The following is a 17,989-nucleotide window of genomic DNA, read 5'->3' as shown; positions in this document are numbered from 1 at the left end:
GGGAAGGGATCTCAGGGTATAATGTCATACAGTGCACCCTCCAAAGGAGCCATTTGCTCCAGGGGAACTGATCTCTTTTGCCTGGAGAACAGCTGTAATTCAAGGAGATCTCCAGGCATTACCTAGAGGTTGGCAACCCTATTCAGCATTTGCTGCCAGGGGTTGTGGTGATAGCTGTTAACTTAGATGGGTTGAAAGGAAAATTAAATAAATTCTATCATTGATTCTATCCTCCATGAAGTTATCTATTCCCCTTTCAAACTGTCCACTCCATCAGTGGCTATTAGCCTAAATAACACAGTTACTTAGATAACACAGCCTAAATAACACAGTTACATTAGGAACTGTGATCTCTATTACTATAGTTTGCTGAAACTAGGGTCCTATTATGCAATTTATGTGTCATGTTAATACTTATGCTTTGCTTCAGTTCTGTTTTTAGATTTCTGATTGGTTGTACAACCCCAATCCTATTGCATTGCTTATTGAATGTCCCATCCTGTTGATTGTATTGACTCACTCTGTGTAATCCTCCTTGAGTCCAAGTGAGAAATGAAGCAAAATTATTATCTTTAATTAGCCACAGGGTTTGATCAAATGGAAAGTTTGGTCTGATGTTGTCCCTTCCTATGTTCCCTTTAAACTGTGGAATCTTGTAAGCAAAAATTCTACTTTGTGAGCTACTGAACATATATATGAAGCTGCCTTATACTGAATCAGACCCTCGGTCCATCAAAGTCAGTATTGTCTTCTCAGACTGGCAGTGGCTCTCCAGGGTCTCAAGCTGAGGTTTTTCACACCTATTTGCCTGAACCATTTTTTGGAGATGCCAGGGAATGAACCTGGGACCTTCTGCTTCCCAAGCAGATGCTCTACCACTGAGCCACCGTCCCTCCCATTAAAGTAGGGTTGCCAAGTCCAATTAAAGAAAAATCTGGGGACTTTGCGGGTGGAGCCAGAAGACATTGTGGGTGGAGCCAGGAACAAGGGTGTGACAAGCATAATTGAACTCCAAGGGAGTTCTGGCCATCACATTTAAAGGGACAGCACACCTTTTTCAATGCCTTTCTTCCATAGGAAATAATTAAGGATAGGGACACCATCTTTTGGGGCTCATAGAATTGGACTCTCTGGTCCAATCGTTTTGAAACTTGGGGGGTATTTTGGGGAGAGGCACTAGATGCTATACTAAAAGATTGGTGCCTCTACCTCAAAAAATAGCCCCCCCAGAGCCCCCAATACCCACGGATCAATTCCCTATTATTCCCTATGGGAATCGTTCACTTGCTGTGAAAACGAAAGCAAAAGAAAAGGAGGGGCCGTTCTCCATGGAAACTATTACTGACCCTTTCCAATGAAGCCCTTCCTGTTTCCTGTTTCCTGCGCACTCTTAAAGGCACACATTTTACAAACGGATCAGGAGCTCTACAACTACATGATGCCTACACGCATGTTCTCCCCCCGTCCGCTTCCGGATTTTTGGAGAGCGGGGGAGGAGGCTGCAAATTCGGGGGGTCCTCCGCCAGGGCGGGGTGGGTGGGAAGCCTACATTAAAGGCATTAAAGTTGTGAGCTACTGCATAAATTAATTTGCTCTGGGGCCATTTCTCCTGAGTTGAGACAAAAATGTGTGAGTTGAATGCTAAAAAAACTGAGCTAGCTCAGACTAACCCAGCTTAAAGAGAACACTGGTCCGTTCTCCCTACTGGATTTAATATACGTGTCTAGACATTAACATCTGTCCTCCATTCCATTCCCCAGTTGTCAGTCCCCTGTCCTTACCCCGGACATCCTTGATCCCTTAAAAAGTCTAGTATTTACAGATCAAATTGTCCCACTGTGCATTTCCAGCCATCAAATCATCCCGTTGCATGCTCTAGACAGTGGGAGGTCTGCAGCTTCTGCTCCCTGGGTACCATTTTTTCATCGGTTAGCCATATGCGCATAACTGCATATTCATCCATGGTAAATAAGAGGTTCTGCACATGCACAAAGTAGAGGGTTTTTTTTTTTTTTTTTAAAGAAGGGTGGTATGTCTGGTGGCTCCCTCTCCAGAACAAATAGTTCCAGAGGGATTACAGGCATGGCCAGACTGCTGTCTGATTGCAGCCACATTAACCAAAAGGAATTCTTCTGCTCAGAAGTAGTACACCTCTGAATGCCAGTTGTTCCAGAGGGCAGAAGCAGGTTGGAAGTTTTGACCCTGCTGTGGGCCTTCTGGGACATATTATCAGTCATTATGGGAAACAGGATGCCAGAATAAATGACCTTTGGCCTGATCTGGTTGGGGTTCCTATGACCCCCAACAAACTGCAGGTGTGAATGTTTGCATTTCTTGAATGGAAGGCCTTGTGGCCTGACTTAGTAGCTCCCCCTTCTAACATTCAAATAACAGTTTGTCTCTTTAACAGTGTAGTCCAACGAAGAGTTACTCCAGACTAAGCCTATTCATTTCAATGGGCTTAGAACAGAGTAACTCTCCTTAGGATTGCACTGTAAAATACCTCACTCAGGGGTAATGTGTCCATGGAAAGCTGGTTATTGAGCAGAATGCCACAGACCATGTTCATGTAGCAACAAATATTCTCAAGGTCCATTTAAGCTTTCATGAAAACTTCACCCCCTTGTCACATCTTCCATCTTCAATAATTTCACTCACCTCAGGCCACTAGCCAAAAAAGCATCAAACTCGGCAGCCATTTTGCAAGATAGTGCTGGGTGGCTGTGTTCTGAAGAGCAGTTGGTGAACACCACATGATCATCTAATGGAGAAAGAAGACAGATTCATATAAGCAACCCACATGGATCAAAGGCCTTTTTAACACAAAGTCAGTTTACTGTCTCAGCCAAACAAGGAGAGAGAGAAGTTTAAAGGTCTCCTCAATGAGGGACCATGGCTCAGAGGTAGAATATACACTTGGCATGCAGGAAGTCCCAAGGCTCAATCCCTGGCAGGCCTGTAGCCACAAAGGGGCCTGCAGGGGCACTGCCCCTGACTTTCAGGCCTGGCTCCCTGACTTCCCACACTATTATTTATAGCTTTAAAAAAAAACCTGTGGAGCAATGATATATGGCACAATGAAAGAGATTACAGAGTCACTTGGGAAAGGAGGCGGGAATATCAGCTGCCTTGATAAGGCACGTCCGCTAATTCTAAAGAGTTGCCATGTTGGCAAGGTGGATGAAAGCTAAGAAAGCAGCTGTTTTCAGCAGTTCACAAAGAGCCAACATTCTATAGCAAAATGTCAGGTTGGGATCTGGGTGGCCTCAGTTTGAATCCCTGCTCTGCCATAGAGTTTGCTGCATGACCTTGAACTAATCACTGTCTCTCAGCCTAACTTACCTCACAGGGTTGTTGCAGTGAGGATAAAATGGAGGAAAAGAGAAACATGTTTTAAGCCACTTTGGGGAGAAAAGTGGGATATAAACAAAAAGATACTGGATGAGCCAGAAATATAAAGGGGGGATCCGTTGTGACTCTTTTTGTTTCTGTGGTATTCACAAATCGGGGAGAACTGAGAGCTCAGACTTATATTCCAATGTACAATTTTTTAAAAAATGAAGAATGTTGAAAATTCAATAAAAACATTGGTAACAAAAAGAGATGGGGGAGTGCTTGCTCAGCAAAGAACTTTGTAAAAGAATCATTCCTATAATGGTATGTGTGGGTGGGAAGTCATGTTGCTGGTCATCCTTCACCTCCCAGCACTACTCAAGGGCTGCTGATGACACTCACAGTGTCACCTTGTGTACAGTAATCACATTAGTGCCAGCTATTTTTTAAAAAATCTCATTTTCTCTTCAACAAGAGACTGAGGTTCAGAGCACTGTAGAAAATGAGATATGGCCTCAACAGAAGCACCACTGGGAAGGGAAAACTCCCACAACAAATGAGTAACAGGGAGCAGGTTGGGGAAGCTTTCACAAAACTAGGCTCAATAATGTTTCTTGAACCACTAACGTTAACACTACACCGGGAGAGGAGAGGCTATGTATTGCGCATGCACTTTCCCTGGGGGGGTAGGATTCCCAGAGGGAATTGCTTCATGGTCAGGAACTCCATTGCCTCCAAACTCGAAAACCTTCCAACAGGTCACTCAGATCGCATCATGTCCATGCGCCTCCCACTTCAAAACAAGCAGCATGCAACACTCTTCAGTGTGTATGCCCCAACCCTTCAAGCAGATCCTGCAGAAAAGAACAAGTTCTATGCTGATCTACGCAACCTCGTACGGAAAACCCCTACAGAGGACAAGGTGATCATCCTTGGCGACTTCAATGCCAGAGTAGGTAAAGACTCGGAAGCCTGGAAAGGAGTACTTGGCAAACACGGCATTGGCAACTGCAATGACAACGGGCGCCTCCTGCTAGAATTCTGCATGGAGCACCAGCTCACCATCACCAACACTATCTTCCAGCAGAAGAACAGTCTGAAGACAACCTGGATGCACCCACGGTCCAAGCATTGGCACCTTATCGACTACATTCTGGTGCGCCAGAGAGACCTTCGAGATGTCTTACACACCCGAGTAATGCCCAGCGCAGAATGTCATACGGATCATCGTCTTGTACGCTGCAATCTCCGTCTTCACTTTAAACCCACACCCAGGAGAGGAGGTATCCCTCGGAGGAAGTTTCAGGTTGGCAGCCTCCAGTCAGCCGAAGTTAAAGCTGCCTTCCAGGCAAAACTCCAGTCAAGAATTGAGGACCTCAGTTGCCCCACAGACCCTTCTCCAGAAGCACTCTGGGAACACCTAAAGACTACCGTCCTGCAGATCTCTGAAGAAGTCCTCGGGTTCTCCACAAGGAAGAACAAGGACTGGTTTGATGAGAACAATCAAGAGATCCAAGAATTACTGGCAAAAAAGAGATCTGCCTACCAAGCACATCTTGCTCAGCCCTCCTGTCCTGGGAAAAAAGCAACCTTTCGCGCTGCATGTAGCAACCTCCAGCGCAAGCTTCGAGACATTCAGAACGAGTGGTGGACCAAGCTTGCAGAGAGAACCCAGCTGTGTGCAGACACTGGTGATTTAAGAGGGTTCTACGAAGCCCTGAAGGCAGTATATGGTCCATCATATCAGGCTCAGAGTCCCTTGCATAGTGCAGACGGCCAAGTGCTCCTCACAGACAAGGCATCCATACTGAACCGGTGGTCAGAGTATTTTCAGGTTCTCTTCAGTGCCAACCGCGTAGTTCAAGATTCAGCAATCCACCTCACCCCACTTCAACCGGTGAAAACAGAGTTGGATGAGATCCCCACCCTAGAAGAGACTGTTAAAGCCATCAAGCAACTGAAAAGTGGCAAGGCAGCAGGAGTTGATGGAATTCCACCAGAGATCTGGAAGCATGGGGGCACAGTACTACATAGCTCACTTCACAAAGTACTTGTCACCTGCTGGGAACAAGGCAAATTACCACAGGACTTTCGCGATGCAATCATCATCACCCTATACAAGAACAAAGGGGAAAAGTCAGACTGCTCCAACTACCGGGGGATAACCCTGCTCTCCATCGCAGGCAAAATCCTTGCCAGAATACTCCTGAACAGACCCACCATTGCAGAAGAACTCCTCCCAGAGAGCCAGTGCGGCTTCAGAGCTAACAGGAGCACCACCGACATGGTATTTGTTCTCAGGCAGCTCCAAGAGAAATGCAGGGAACAGAACAAGGGTCTGTATGTGACTTTTGTCGACCTTACCAAAGCTTTCGATACCGTTAGCAGGAAAGGCCTGTGGCAAATCTTGGAACGTTTAGGATGTCCCCCAAGGTTCCTCAGCATGATCATCCAGCTACACGAAGACCAGCGAGGCCAAGTCAGACACTGCAACGACCTCTCGGAGCCCTTCCCAATAGGCACAGGTGTAAAGCAAGGCTGCGTTCTCGCGCCAACTCTCTTTACGATCTTCTTTAGCATGATGCTTCAAAGAGCCGCAGTAGATCTAGATGAGGACGATGGTGTCTACATCCGCTATCGCACCGATGGCAGCCTGTTCAACCTGAGGCGACTAAAGGCACACTCCAAGACAATGGAAAAACTCATCTAAGAGCTACTGTTTGCTGATGATGCTGCACTCGTCTCCCACTCGGTATCAGCTCTGCAGCATATGACGTCCTGCTTTGCAGAGGCTGCCAAGCTATTCGGCCTAGAAGTTAGTCTGAAGAAGACAGAAGTTCTCCACCAGCCTGCACCCCAGGAAGATTATCACCCTCCCTGCATCACTGTGGGTGAATCAGTTCTGAAGACAGTCCAGCAGTTCAGCTACCTGGGGTGCATCATCTCCTCAGATGCCAAGATCGACAAGGAGATTGACAACAGGCTGGCAAAGGCAAACCGTGCATTTGGCCGACTGCACAAAAGAGTGTGGAGCAACAAGCATCTGAAAAAAAGGCACAAAGATCAATGTTTACAAAGCGGTTGTGATGACAACCCTCATCTATGGCTCCGAATCGTGGGTTTTATACCGTCATCACCTGCGACTCCTTGAGCGCTTTCATCAGCGCTGCCTTCGCACCATCCTCAACATCCACTGGAGTGACTTTGTGACCAACACTGAAGTCCTCAAGCGGGCAGAGGTTACCAGCATCGAGGCACTGCTGTTGAAGACGCAGCTGCGCTGGGCAGGGCATATTTCTAGGATGGAAAACCACCGCCTTCCCAAGATTGCCCTGTATGGCGAACTCTCCACCGGCCATCGAAATAGAGGGGCACCAAAGAAGAGGTACAAGGACTCCTTGAAGAAATCCCTTAGCACCTGTCACATCAACCATCACCAGTGGTCTGACCTAGCCTCAGATCGCAAAGCATGGAGGCACACCATCCACCAGGCTGTCTCTTCCTTTGAGAACACACGCATAGCTGGTCTTGAGGACAAAAGGAGATTGAGGAAGAATCGCACTGCTACAGGACCAACCCTAAATCAGACTTTTCCCTGCAGCCGCTGTGGCCGGACCTGCCTGTCCCACATTGGTCTTGTCAGCCACCAGCGAGCTTGCAGCAAACGTGGACTATTGCACCCTTCTTAAATCTTCGTTCGCGAAGCCAAGCCGAGAGAGAGAGAGAGAGAGAGAGAGAGAGAGAGAGAGAGAGAGAACATTAACATTAAGCAAATACTGGTAGATTTACTGGTATGATTGATACTGCCCTTGCTAATTATTAGGAAACAGAAGAAGTCAGGCAGCTAGTATAATGGTGGAATGTCTGGAGCATCAGAGTAGGATCTGGGACACCCAGGTTCAAATCCCCATTTGAGCCAGTCATACACTCTCAGCCTAACCTACCTCATAGGGTTGGTGTAAGGGTAATGTGAAGCAGAAAAAAATGATGGGTCTCTATTGGAGTCTGATGGATCTCCATTGGGAGAAGGAGGAGGAGAAAAGAATGATAGGTCTTCATTGGAGAGAAAGGTGGGGTATAAATGATTTTAAAACTTTAGTGTCCCCTTCTCTGTCTCATCTGCAAAGGTTTTGCCGGGCATTGTTTGCATGCATCCATCAGTCATCACAACCTTAAAGGCGGTTTACTTGCTGTTTTCCCCCAATGGGATGAAATGATGCGTTCAGTGTCCAGTATTGCATGCACAGAAAGGCAGGCTTGGTCTCAAACCCACTCTGTTGGGCACATTAAAGAGGGTTGCTTATCAAGCATATAAGGCTGTTATCTGAGGATTCCAGGGATGCAGCCTATGGAAGTCAGGTAGCAGATGTGGTACAATGCTAGAAGCTCAGTTACCCAGTTTTCCTTGCAGTTCATCATCTTCTTCATCCGTGAAGACATATGTCTGAGAAAAAGAAGAGAGGAGGTTACTCAAAGACCTACATTTTGTCCTGCTGTTTGCACAATACTCTCAGCTATGAGTACACATTATCTGTATTTATGACTGAGGCAATGGCTGTGAAGTGAGTTGAGCACTCCAAACATGTTCCATACAAAATGGAGTTCTAATGCTTATCTCTATCTTTTCCCCAGCATGGATATGTGTGGCTTGGGGAAGAGGGAAATGATGCAAGGGAAACTAAACCCACTGGCCTTCCCCTTCAGATTGCAGCTTCAGTGACTACCCAGCCTGTTTTCGAGAGTCTCTTTGAAAGATGCTGTGAAATTGGGTTGTAACAGTTCAGGGACATTTCTTTGTAAGTGCAATATAAATAATTATTGGTAGTAAGTATCTGGTTCAGTTTGTTAGCAGTGAGATGAACTCTTTCATACAGATTCAGACATTAGCCCATGATTTCTAAACCCTGGTCCTCCATTTTACATTAGTAATTGATCCACTTTGTAAATTTAATCTGCCCTGAAATAGCGGTAACAGTGTCATTTATTTATTTGCCTGTGTCATTTACAATCTGCCTTTCTTGCCAAGACTCAAGTTGGATTGCAATGAAATTAACCAATGCAGTAAGATATGGTTGCCAACCTCCAGGTGGTTCCTGGAGATCTTCCAGTATTATAGTTGATCTCTAGATGATCAAGATCAGTTCCCCTGGAGAAAATGGTTGCTTTGGAGGGTGGACTCTAGCATTATGCCCTGATGAGGTCTTGCTCCTCACCAAACACCACCCTTCCCAGGTTCTACCCTGAAAATCTCCAGGTACTGCCCAACCCAGAACTCGCAACCCTAAGTTAGAACGTGTTGGGGTTTGCAGGTTGCTTACATTTCAGTCATTATGGAGTTAACTGTTGTTCGTTACTAGGATGTTACATTATCTGACCTATAGCCTGTAGAAATAGTGTTTTAGTCAAATCCTGGGGTGTTACTTAGTAAAACGAGTTGACCTGTAACCACTTCATTGGCTGTCAATAGATTGATTGACATTTTCATCTTGCATGCATGTATTCACAAGTTTTATAGCTGATCTTCCACTGTTTGTTTTCTGAGCAAGAAGGAGAGGAGTGGCCATGACTTCTGTTTCCGGCAATCTATCCATTAGGATGCAAGTTTATAAGCTAGGATGTATTCTTTATTTCTTTTATCAAAAGTTCCCTTCCATATTGTTTTTCAGTAAGCTTATATGTTTCTTTATAACCTTAAGAGCAGCATCTGGCTCTTGTCTTTGCTCACAGCCTTTATTTAAAGGCAGAAATCCCAACAGAACAGTCAGTCAGTCATTCTTTGTTACAGTCATTTGACCAATCATATAACACATTTGAAAATGGGCTTTCAGGATCAATGTTTACAAAGCAGTTGTGATGACAACCCTCATCTACGGCTCCGAATCGTGGGTTTTATACCGTCATCACCTGCGACTCCTTGAGCGCTTTCATCAGCGCTGCCTTCGCACCATCCTCAACATCCACTGGAGTGACTTTGTGACCAACACTGAAGTCCTCAAGAGGGCGGAGGTTACCAGCATCGAGGCACTGCTGTTGAAGACGCAGCTGCGCTGGGCAGGGCATATTTCTAGGATGGAAAACCACCGCCTTCCCAAGATTGCCCTGTATGGCGAACTCTCCACCGGCCATCGTAATAGAGGGGCACCAAAGAAGAGGTACAAGGACTCCTTGAAGAAATCCCTTAGCACCTGTCACATCAACCATCACCAGTGGTCTGACCTAGCCTCAGATCGCAAAGCATGGAGGCACACCATCCACCAGGCTGTCTCTTCCTTTGAGAACGCACGCATAGCTGGTCTTGAGGACAAAAGGAGATTGAGGAAGAATCGCACTGCTACAGGACCAACCCTAAATCAGACTTTTCCCTGCAGCCGCTGTGGCCGGACCTGCCTGTCCCACATTGGTCTTGTCAGCCACCAGCGAGCCTGCAGCAAACGTGGACTATTGCACCCTTCTTAAATCTTCGTTCGCGAAGCCAAGCCGAGAGAGAGAGAGATAACACATTTGCACATAAAAAGTTAAAGGCAGTATAATCATAGAGCCTACAAAATTAGAGAACATTGCACTGAAAGCACATTATGCTTGCAGAGAGTGAAGAAGGCATTCCAAGAAGAGTTTGCGGCATGCAGAGTGCTGATCCTTCTTGGTAACCAACACACAAACTCCTTGGGGGTTTCTTTTTTGGGCGCCTTGACAATTAAATAGGTTTGAAACTGGTTTAAATGAGGAGTGTAGATACGGGTGACTTACAGAGCAGACGCTTGATAAATCAATATCGCTTGAGGAGCCATTCTGCTAATTTAATGCTGTTCTTTCCCAACTCACGTTGATATTCCTGGCACCAGCCTGAGGGCTGAAGAATTTGGTCTGATCCTCTGCCTTGAAATAACTCAGAACCATGACTACTGAACAGAAAGCTTGCCCCCAAGAATTCTGCTTAGCCATTGGTAAGATATCAAATGGCAGAGGAAACAGAAGCTCTGCAAGTGGAAGAAAACCAGAGTTCAGAAAAGAACATCTGTTTATGTGCAAAAGGCCTATAAGCTCCCCCCCACCCCGCTGCTTCCCAGCCCTCCTTCTCTTCCCCCCAGTCCCTCTTGACAACATTATGTGGCATGTTCTCCCATCCCAAGGGCAAAGTGGGGATCACGTCCAGCAAAGAATAGCTCCTCTCAAGCAGAAAATGGGCTTTCAGGACGCCAAAGGGACTGAAAGGCAGAGACACAAGCCTTAAACAATCTCCCCACCAGCTGCCTGCAGCCTGGTTAAACACTGCACTTCTATACTGAAAGAAGGGCAAAGTCGTTCAGACAATTGCCAAGATGTATGGGCTGCCCCTGGACCCAGGCCAAAGTGAGGCCCTCTTGCAATTCCATCCTGGAAGTGATTGTATGTCCCTTCTTTCCAGAAGAATGAAGGAACAGAGGGGTGAAACGGGAGACCAAAAAAAGCCAACAAAGGGAATGAAAAAAGACATGTGCAGGGTAATAAGGATATGGTGAATTAAATCAGAGACTGAAAAGGCACATTTTTAAATCTTATGTTAATCAGAACCATTTCCCTCTGAAAAGACATTCAGTTAGTGCAGATCTCCTTGCAAACTGTCTTCGCAGGTGGGTCTTACAGATGGTTTTCCTCAATTTAGAGTTGCCAGCTCCAAGCTTGGAACTTCCTGGAGATTTGGGGGGGGGGGGGTGGAATGGAGCCTGGGGAGAGTGGGGCTTGGAGAGGGACCTCAGCAGGGTACAATGCCATAGACACTCTACTCTCTGAAGTTTACCAGGAAAACTGTAACTTAGAGATATCCAGGCCCCACCTGGCAACCTTACTTCAACATTGTCTCACCTTCTAAGTTGAGAAATGTCTTGATAGCCAGAAACATAAACCTTTCTGACTTCCAACTCACTTAGGTTAAAAAGAAACAACTCTCACAGTTTTGCTTCTTTTAGGGATCTCAGAGTTAGGGTTGCCAGTTCCAGGTTGGGAAATATCAGGAGATTTTGGGGGCAGTTCCTGGGGAGGGTGAGGAGAGGAGAGGCTTCAATGAGGAATAATCCCATAGAGTCTAAATTCCAAAACGGCCATTTTCTCCAGGTGAACTGATCTCTGTTGCCTGGAGATTAGTTGTAATAACAAGAGAGGGAGGCTAGTTCAAGGGCTGCTGCACTGAATGGGCAGCTTTCTCCCTCCAGTTGCGACTTCAGTGCTTCCCCAGACCCAGATGACTGTCTGATGGACTGGACAGCTCCCTCCGGTTGGCTCCAGAGTTTCCCAAGAGCTGGACTTCAAGAGCTTGTAGAGCCTCCCACGGGAAAAAGCCTTACAAAAAAAGGTAATCCAGTTTTTGCATTGTTTTTGCAATGCTTGGAGGTTTAGAGGTAACTTGCTAACAAAACCCACCACCATGCAAGAATCTGCACTAAGACCAGTTCCCCCCCCCCCCCCCCCATTGCAGCAGATGCTGGGGTGAATTTGGTTCATGGGAGGACTTTTGAGACAAGCAGCAGGAAGAAGGAGAAGAGAGAGACAGATCCACTCTGACAGCTCCTTCTGTGAGTTTTTGTGCAGGATTCAACCCATGGATCCAGCCCACAGGTATATCTGTCAAAAATAATTTGCACAACCCAGCCTCCATCAACCGTTGATTGATTTCAACAAGAGTTATTGAAGCATGAGATTAAGTCTTTCGAGCAAATCAATGGGATTCCTAAATGCTCAGCACTGCCTGGATCATGTCCGTTATTAGAGGCTTCTCTAAGGGCTGCGTCACTTGTGATCATTTCTTGCTGTATAGAGATCATCTTCTAGCCGAGACCAGCTGGGGTTCATCATCACATGGGAAGTGTAGGATATGTGGTCATAAGCACATGCAGTCAATGCAAATGGAACCAAGAGGGACTCCCTCTTCAGTCACCACAATCAAACCTGTTAGGTAGCTTTTCTAAATACAGAAAACCAGTGAGACTATCTTATCCTGATTTAATTATAGCGTGCACTTAATAAGGACTGGAAATGGTGGGGACTGGACCTAACTTTCAATCCAAGGCATCAGCCAGCACACAAGGAAACTGCTGAAGATTCCCTGACCTCTTCTGCTCCCTGTCCCCTCCCTCCTTTTTGTCACCACTGGCTCTCTCTTCTATCCTGTAATCTCAAAACCAGCCCCTCACAGTGTCTAAATGTAACTTCCTTTGACCAAGACCTCTCTTTTACTTTTGTTAATGTATGAAGTAAGCATGTATCCTGGTATGATAATTTGTTTTAAATGAAAGGAACAGAAAAAGGCATTTTGGTGGACACATAGAGACTTTATGGACCGAGTCTATCACAAGTTTATCCTGTCCTTTCTTCTAGGAACTCAGGGTGGCACTCAAGTTTTCCCTTTTTTCCTTATCAGGGTTGCCAGACTCCTGGTGGCAGCCTGAGATCTCCTGAGATTACAACTAATCTCCAGCTGACAGAGATCAACTCACTTGGAGAAAATGGCCACTTTGGAAGGTGGGCTCTATGGCATTGTACCCCTCTGAAGTCCCTCCCCTCCCTTGCCTGCCTCAGGATCTATTTTCCTCCCCTCCCAAAAAAAAATTCAGGTACTTCCCAGCCTGGAGCTAGTAACCATGATCCTCATCCTTCTATGAGATAGCCTAGGCTTGGAAAGAATGGCTGGCAAGGTCACCCAATCAACTCCTGTGCTGTGTGAGGATTTGAACCCAAGTCTTCCCAGTCCTGATCTGGCAATCTAACTGCTACACCACCCTTTATCCTTCATGTGTTTGTCATTTTGAGATGCACACAATGGAAAACATAACCTGTGAAGAGGCCCATAAAGGATAAGAGGCTTGGAAAGCCAGAGTTCCTGCCTCTTCTTCTTCCAAGAGCTCATAAACAACCATCTGGGGTCATTGCAGCTGGCACTTATTTCCAGTCAAGGTTCTGGCTCAGTCACTGCAGATACCGGTTGTCCATCCAGGCAGCCTCTCACTCACACTGCCCATTTCTGACTGGTCAAACTTCCCATTTTGTCTTAAAACAACCAATCCACAACCAATCATACATTGCAACCAAAGTGCCTCCCCCCCCCCCCAGTACATTATAAAGACGCTCCTGAGCAGCACAGAAGAAGAACTGCAAACAATCAAGCACTCTAAGTGCTTAAAACAGGGCACATTTTCTCTAGGTACCATCAACAGACCAATCAGTAAGGACCAGACAGCTACAGCTTAGCATCAAAGGAAAGATATTGCCATGCTTTCCACGGTATCTCCTCCCCCCCAACATTGATCTGTTTCTACAACAACAAATCTATGTGGATAATTACTTGTTTTAAGATTGATCGAGGGACCGTATGTGGTATGTCATCAGCACAAGGAGCACATGGAAGGGAGTTGGTGGGCTCAGGTACACTGGACCCTCTGCCCATTCAGTCTTCTGGACAGAGCTGGCAAGCAGGCAAGAATAGGCTTTGCTGTGCAATTGGTGTCTGCCATGTGGACCAGCTGGGGATCTGGATGCAGAGGAAGGAGAAGAGCTGGATTTATACCCTGCCCTTCTCTTGGAGTCTCAGAGCAGCTTACATTCTCTTTCCCTTCCTCTCTCCACACCCTGTGAGGCAGGTGGGGCTGCAAAAGCTCTGGGACAACTGCTCTTGAGAGAACAGCCCTTAGAGAACTGTGGCTGACCCATGGCCACCCAGCAGCTGCAGGTGGAAGAGTGGGGAATCAAACACAGTTCTCCAGGTTAGAGTCCACCACTCTTAACCACTACACCAAACTGGTCTGTGTGCTGGTTAATTCTGGGTTCAGATGAATGCATGCAAGTTGGAAGCAAGGCCAGGGGGCATAATCCCAACCCCTCTCCCATGTTCACTGTCCACAATATATACCACCTGTCAAAGGCTCTGGATTTTAGTGTTCCGGAGTAAAATAAAAAGTTGGACAACATGGATCACCACCATCACTTGTAATTAGTGGTGAAAGGGCTGGTTCCCCCCCCCCCTTTAATTACATGTTAATCCCTCACTCCCTTCAAGGACCCTAGGGCAGCATACATGGCTTTCCTCATCTCCATTTTATCCTCAACAGCACTGTCAATAGGCAGGTTAGGCTGGAAGAACGACTGGCCTGTTCCATGGCTGAGCCAGGGTTTGACTTGAGGGTGTTCCCCACTCATAATCCAGTGGTCTAACTCTAAACCAGTGTTTCCCATCCTGTGGGCTGGGCCACTGAAGTGGATTAGAGCTTCTGACAGTGGGTCATGAGCCAGCCAGCCCTCCCTAATAACCACCTCTGTCCTTTCCATTGCTCTCTTGTATTCTGGAAACCAAGAGCTGACCCTGGAAGCAGTTGCTACATTTTAATCAGAATTTAACTTAATATTGTTGCTTTAATCTTTTTTACTTAGGAATTTTACTTTGGAACTATTTTATGATATGTTGTGAGTCACCCTGAGCCCACTTGCAAAGTAGAGCGAGATACAAATCCCACAATAAAATAAAATTACAATAAATATATTAGTTGGTATATTTTCTTTTGCATGTACATGCCGAGAAAGTAAAACATGTCCTTAGAGTTATTAGAATGAGTTTCTTCAAACCTATGGAGAGATTAGAGGGAGTGAAGGAAAAGGAGAGGGTGATCAGAGACTGGAATGTAACTTCCATGTACCAAGGCTGTGTTATGTCAGAATGCCACTTGCTTCAGGTTCACCGTGTGGGCAGCTGCACCCTTTGAGTGATGTTTGTCAGTTTCTCAAAAACATCTGGTTGGCCACTGTAGATAATGGAAAGTGAACTAGATGGATGCCAAGGTCATAATTTGCCTAAGGTGTCAAGATACCTTGGGCCAGGCCTGGATGGGTCACCATACCAGCTAAATTTGGACTTGTGGGTCACCATACCAAAAGGGCTGGGGACCATCAAACTAAACATGACATGGAAGCGGCAACTGTGAGCTTACACAAGAGGCCTCTGTTTAAGAACAGGGAATGTCAATGACCTTATTCCTATTCCATAGACAGTGGCAGCAAAAGCGCAATCTGCCTCCCAAAGTGGCCCCTTAGTGTAGTCAGGCTCTACCATGGCACCTCCTAGAAGTGAGTCTTCACAGTTTTGAGCCAGCCAGTATTAGGCACTGCCAGGGTACTGTGTACAAAAGTTAACCTTACAATGTGGAACATGGAAACATTTTGCCTTAAAGAGAAAACTGCAGGCAAACTTTTTAGCCACACCTTGATTGAAAACTGGGAAAGGCAGAACACACACATGAACACATAAAGCTGCCTTATACTGAATCAGACCCTCCATCTATCAAAGTCAGTATTGTCTACTCAGACTGGCAGCGGCTCTCCAGGGTCTCAGGCTGAGGTCCTTCACACAGGACCGGATCTACATGTTTTTTGAGGGGGGGGGGGCAGAATTAAAAAATGGTGCCCCCTTATGGGCCATTTTATCTTATGGTCCCATAGAATACAATGGACTCCATACCCAATTTGGCGCTGCCCCCTCCATCGGCACCCGGGGCAAGCACCCCCCTCTGCCCCTCCCTAGATCCGGCCCTGCCTTCACATTACCTACAACCTGATCCTTATTGGAGATACCAGGGATTGAACCTGGGACCTTCTGCATGCCAAGCAGATGCTCTACCACTGAGCTACAGCCCCTCCTGTTGGCTGGGCCAAGTAAAATTGCTTCAGCAATGGATTAGGTCTTCTACCCATCCATTAGCCACCTCTGTTCCTTTCAAAGTGTACAAATCTGAGAAGCAAACACACAGATAGCTCCCTGTACTTTGCAGCCCCCACTGTGGCTCTTTAAACTTTCACCAGTGGAATCTCATAAGTTTCTCTTCCTAGAAGAGGAATGCATTGTGAGGCTTCACTCTAGAACCTGTCAGAGATTTCAAACATCTCCTGCTGTGAGTTGCCAAGAGGCCTCATTCTTAAAGCATAGGACAAACCAGAATGGTGTATATTAAAGGGAAAAAATAAGTGGTTGGGCAGTTCTCTTGCCTCTTTTCTTCCCCCTACTCCACCCCACCCCACGCATCTTCCCAAGAAAGCCTTCCATATTCTTAATTCACTGGTATTAAGGTTTCTGATGCCAACACTGAACGCATGAAGCTGCTTTAAGCCACAGTTCACCTTCCCATCTGTGGACTATGACATCGGTGCCAAGCCAGGGCTCCCAGTCAAGCGAATGCCACATTGGTAGGATAGGCTGGATATAGATGGCATACAGTTTGGTGATTTCCTATTCATTTTAGAGGTCTACCCACCTCCTCCACGCAGAAATACTTTTTTTTAAAAGGTATCTTTCAGACTTCCTTCTACACAGAAATTACATTCTTTCAAACTCCCTTGGCCTCTTACATCAGTGGTCCCTACAGACTTCCCTGTCATCCTTGTACCAACCTGTTCCTTGACCCGAGATATCCAGGTAAGTAGCAGTAATCCCATTCTGGACTGGTGAAACTTCTTTGTTGTCTTTACAGCAATGAAGAGTTCTCCAAGCACCAGGCCTTTCCCAGTTGTTGAATGTGGTATGTGATCCTTGAGTTTTTCATCTTTGCCAACGTGGTCCATTATATCCACCAACATCATTTCTGGTTGTTTTGAGGCACCAGCTGTCCCTTCTCCAGATCTTTGGTCACTGACTTCCACTGGAATGCCATAAGGCCTTATAGAGAGGAGCACCATGCTTACAAGGAGGAGGGCAACTCCTGAAATGGCACGGATGAGACGCCACTGCCGGTACATGCGTCCCCTCTTCCACTCCGACAGCAACACGGCTTTAAGGCTCCTTCTTATTTCAGTGCCTGCTGTGCAGATCCTGTTCTAGTACATGTCGCTTCTTCCAGAGGGGAACAACAGACAGGCAGAGGCCTGGCGAAAAAGTACTCACGGAATGCAAGAGGTGGGGACCTGAGTGGGACTTGAGGACTTGCATAAAACACAGATTTCCCAAGAGGCCTGTCTCAGTCCCACCCCACCCACACCTAAGGGTATGGGGAAGCCTCCAGGGTAGACACACAGGAGCTAGGAGGACCTGATTTTCCAGATATCAGAGGGCAAGTAACAGACAGACACTTGTAGGTAGCGGTTAAATGGATCTTGCAGTCTGAGCCTCAACTACCCCATCTGAGGTCATAGACAGTGAGCTTCAATTGGCTGGACAGAGATACACAGCAAAAGTGCTTCAGGCAGAAAATGACGGGGTTCCATGGGGCTGCTGTCACCAAGAAATTGCCTCCCTGTTCCAGGCAGATCACCTAATGCAAAACACAACTCCTGCTTTAAAGCAGCACCCAGGCTTAAGGCTATAGCAGGAACAGAGGGAAGCCAGGGCTGAACAGAGACCCGCTTGCCTTCATCCCCACCATCTGTCTGCTGGCCCCTTGCTTGTTTCTGCTCTCGCTGCAGACACCAGACTCCACCCAGCCCCTTTTATGGGTATGGGGCTGGGCCAGTCCCTTCTGTCTTCAGGGAAATTTTCCACCTAACAGGCATCTGCCAGTTCTCTCAGCTGCTTCCCTCCGGCCAGCTTTGATGCTTTTGTCAGTCAGCAAAAAGCACCCAGTTCAATTTCTCTTAAGTAGCACAGATATAGCAAACATTGATTTCAAGGGAGGATTGTTCATAAATAAGGGTGCTTAATTGAAAACCA

General features: G+C 46.5%; 1 protein-coding gene and 1 non-coding gene across 2 annotated transcripts in view; both read right to left on the bottom strand.

The window, feature by feature from the left end:
• MFNG (MFNG O-fucosylpeptide 3-beta-N-acetylglucosaminyltransferase) overlaps positions 1 to 17,743 on the bottom strand; it is a 36,080-nt gene extending 18,337 nt beyond the window's left edge. Inside the window, exons 1-3 of the mRNA XM_060244590.1 lie at positions 16,738 to 17,743; positions 7,729 to 7,777; positions 2,659 to 2,761 (exon numbers count right to left, since the gene is read on the bottom strand). Of these exons, the coding sequence (XP_060100573.1) occupies positions 2,659 to 2,761; positions 7,729 to 7,777; positions 16,738 to 17,082 (497 nt within the window). The 5' untranslated portion in view covers positions 17,083 to 17,743. The remainder of the gene's footprint in view (positions 1 to 2,658; positions 2,762 to 7,728; positions 7,778 to 16,737) is intronic.
• TRNAA-GGC (transfer RNA alanine (anticodon GGC)) lies at positions 15,916 to 15,987 on the bottom strand. The gene has a single exon. It is a non-coding gene; the product is annotated as a tRNA-Ala (tRNA).
• Positions 17,744 to 17,989: the final 246 nt, after the last annotated feature.

The sequence above is a fragment of the Heteronotia binoei genome, chromosome 8 (assembly GCF_032191835.1).
Source record: "Heteronotia binoei isolate CCM8104 ecotype False Entrance Well chromosome 8, APGP_CSIRO_Hbin_v1, whole genome shotgun sequence".
NCBI classification, from domain to species: Eukaryota; Metazoa; Chordata; class Lepidosauria; order Squamata; family Gekkonidae; genus Heteronotia; species Heteronotia binoei.
This window is presented reverse-complemented; position numbering and strand designations above follow the sequence as displayed.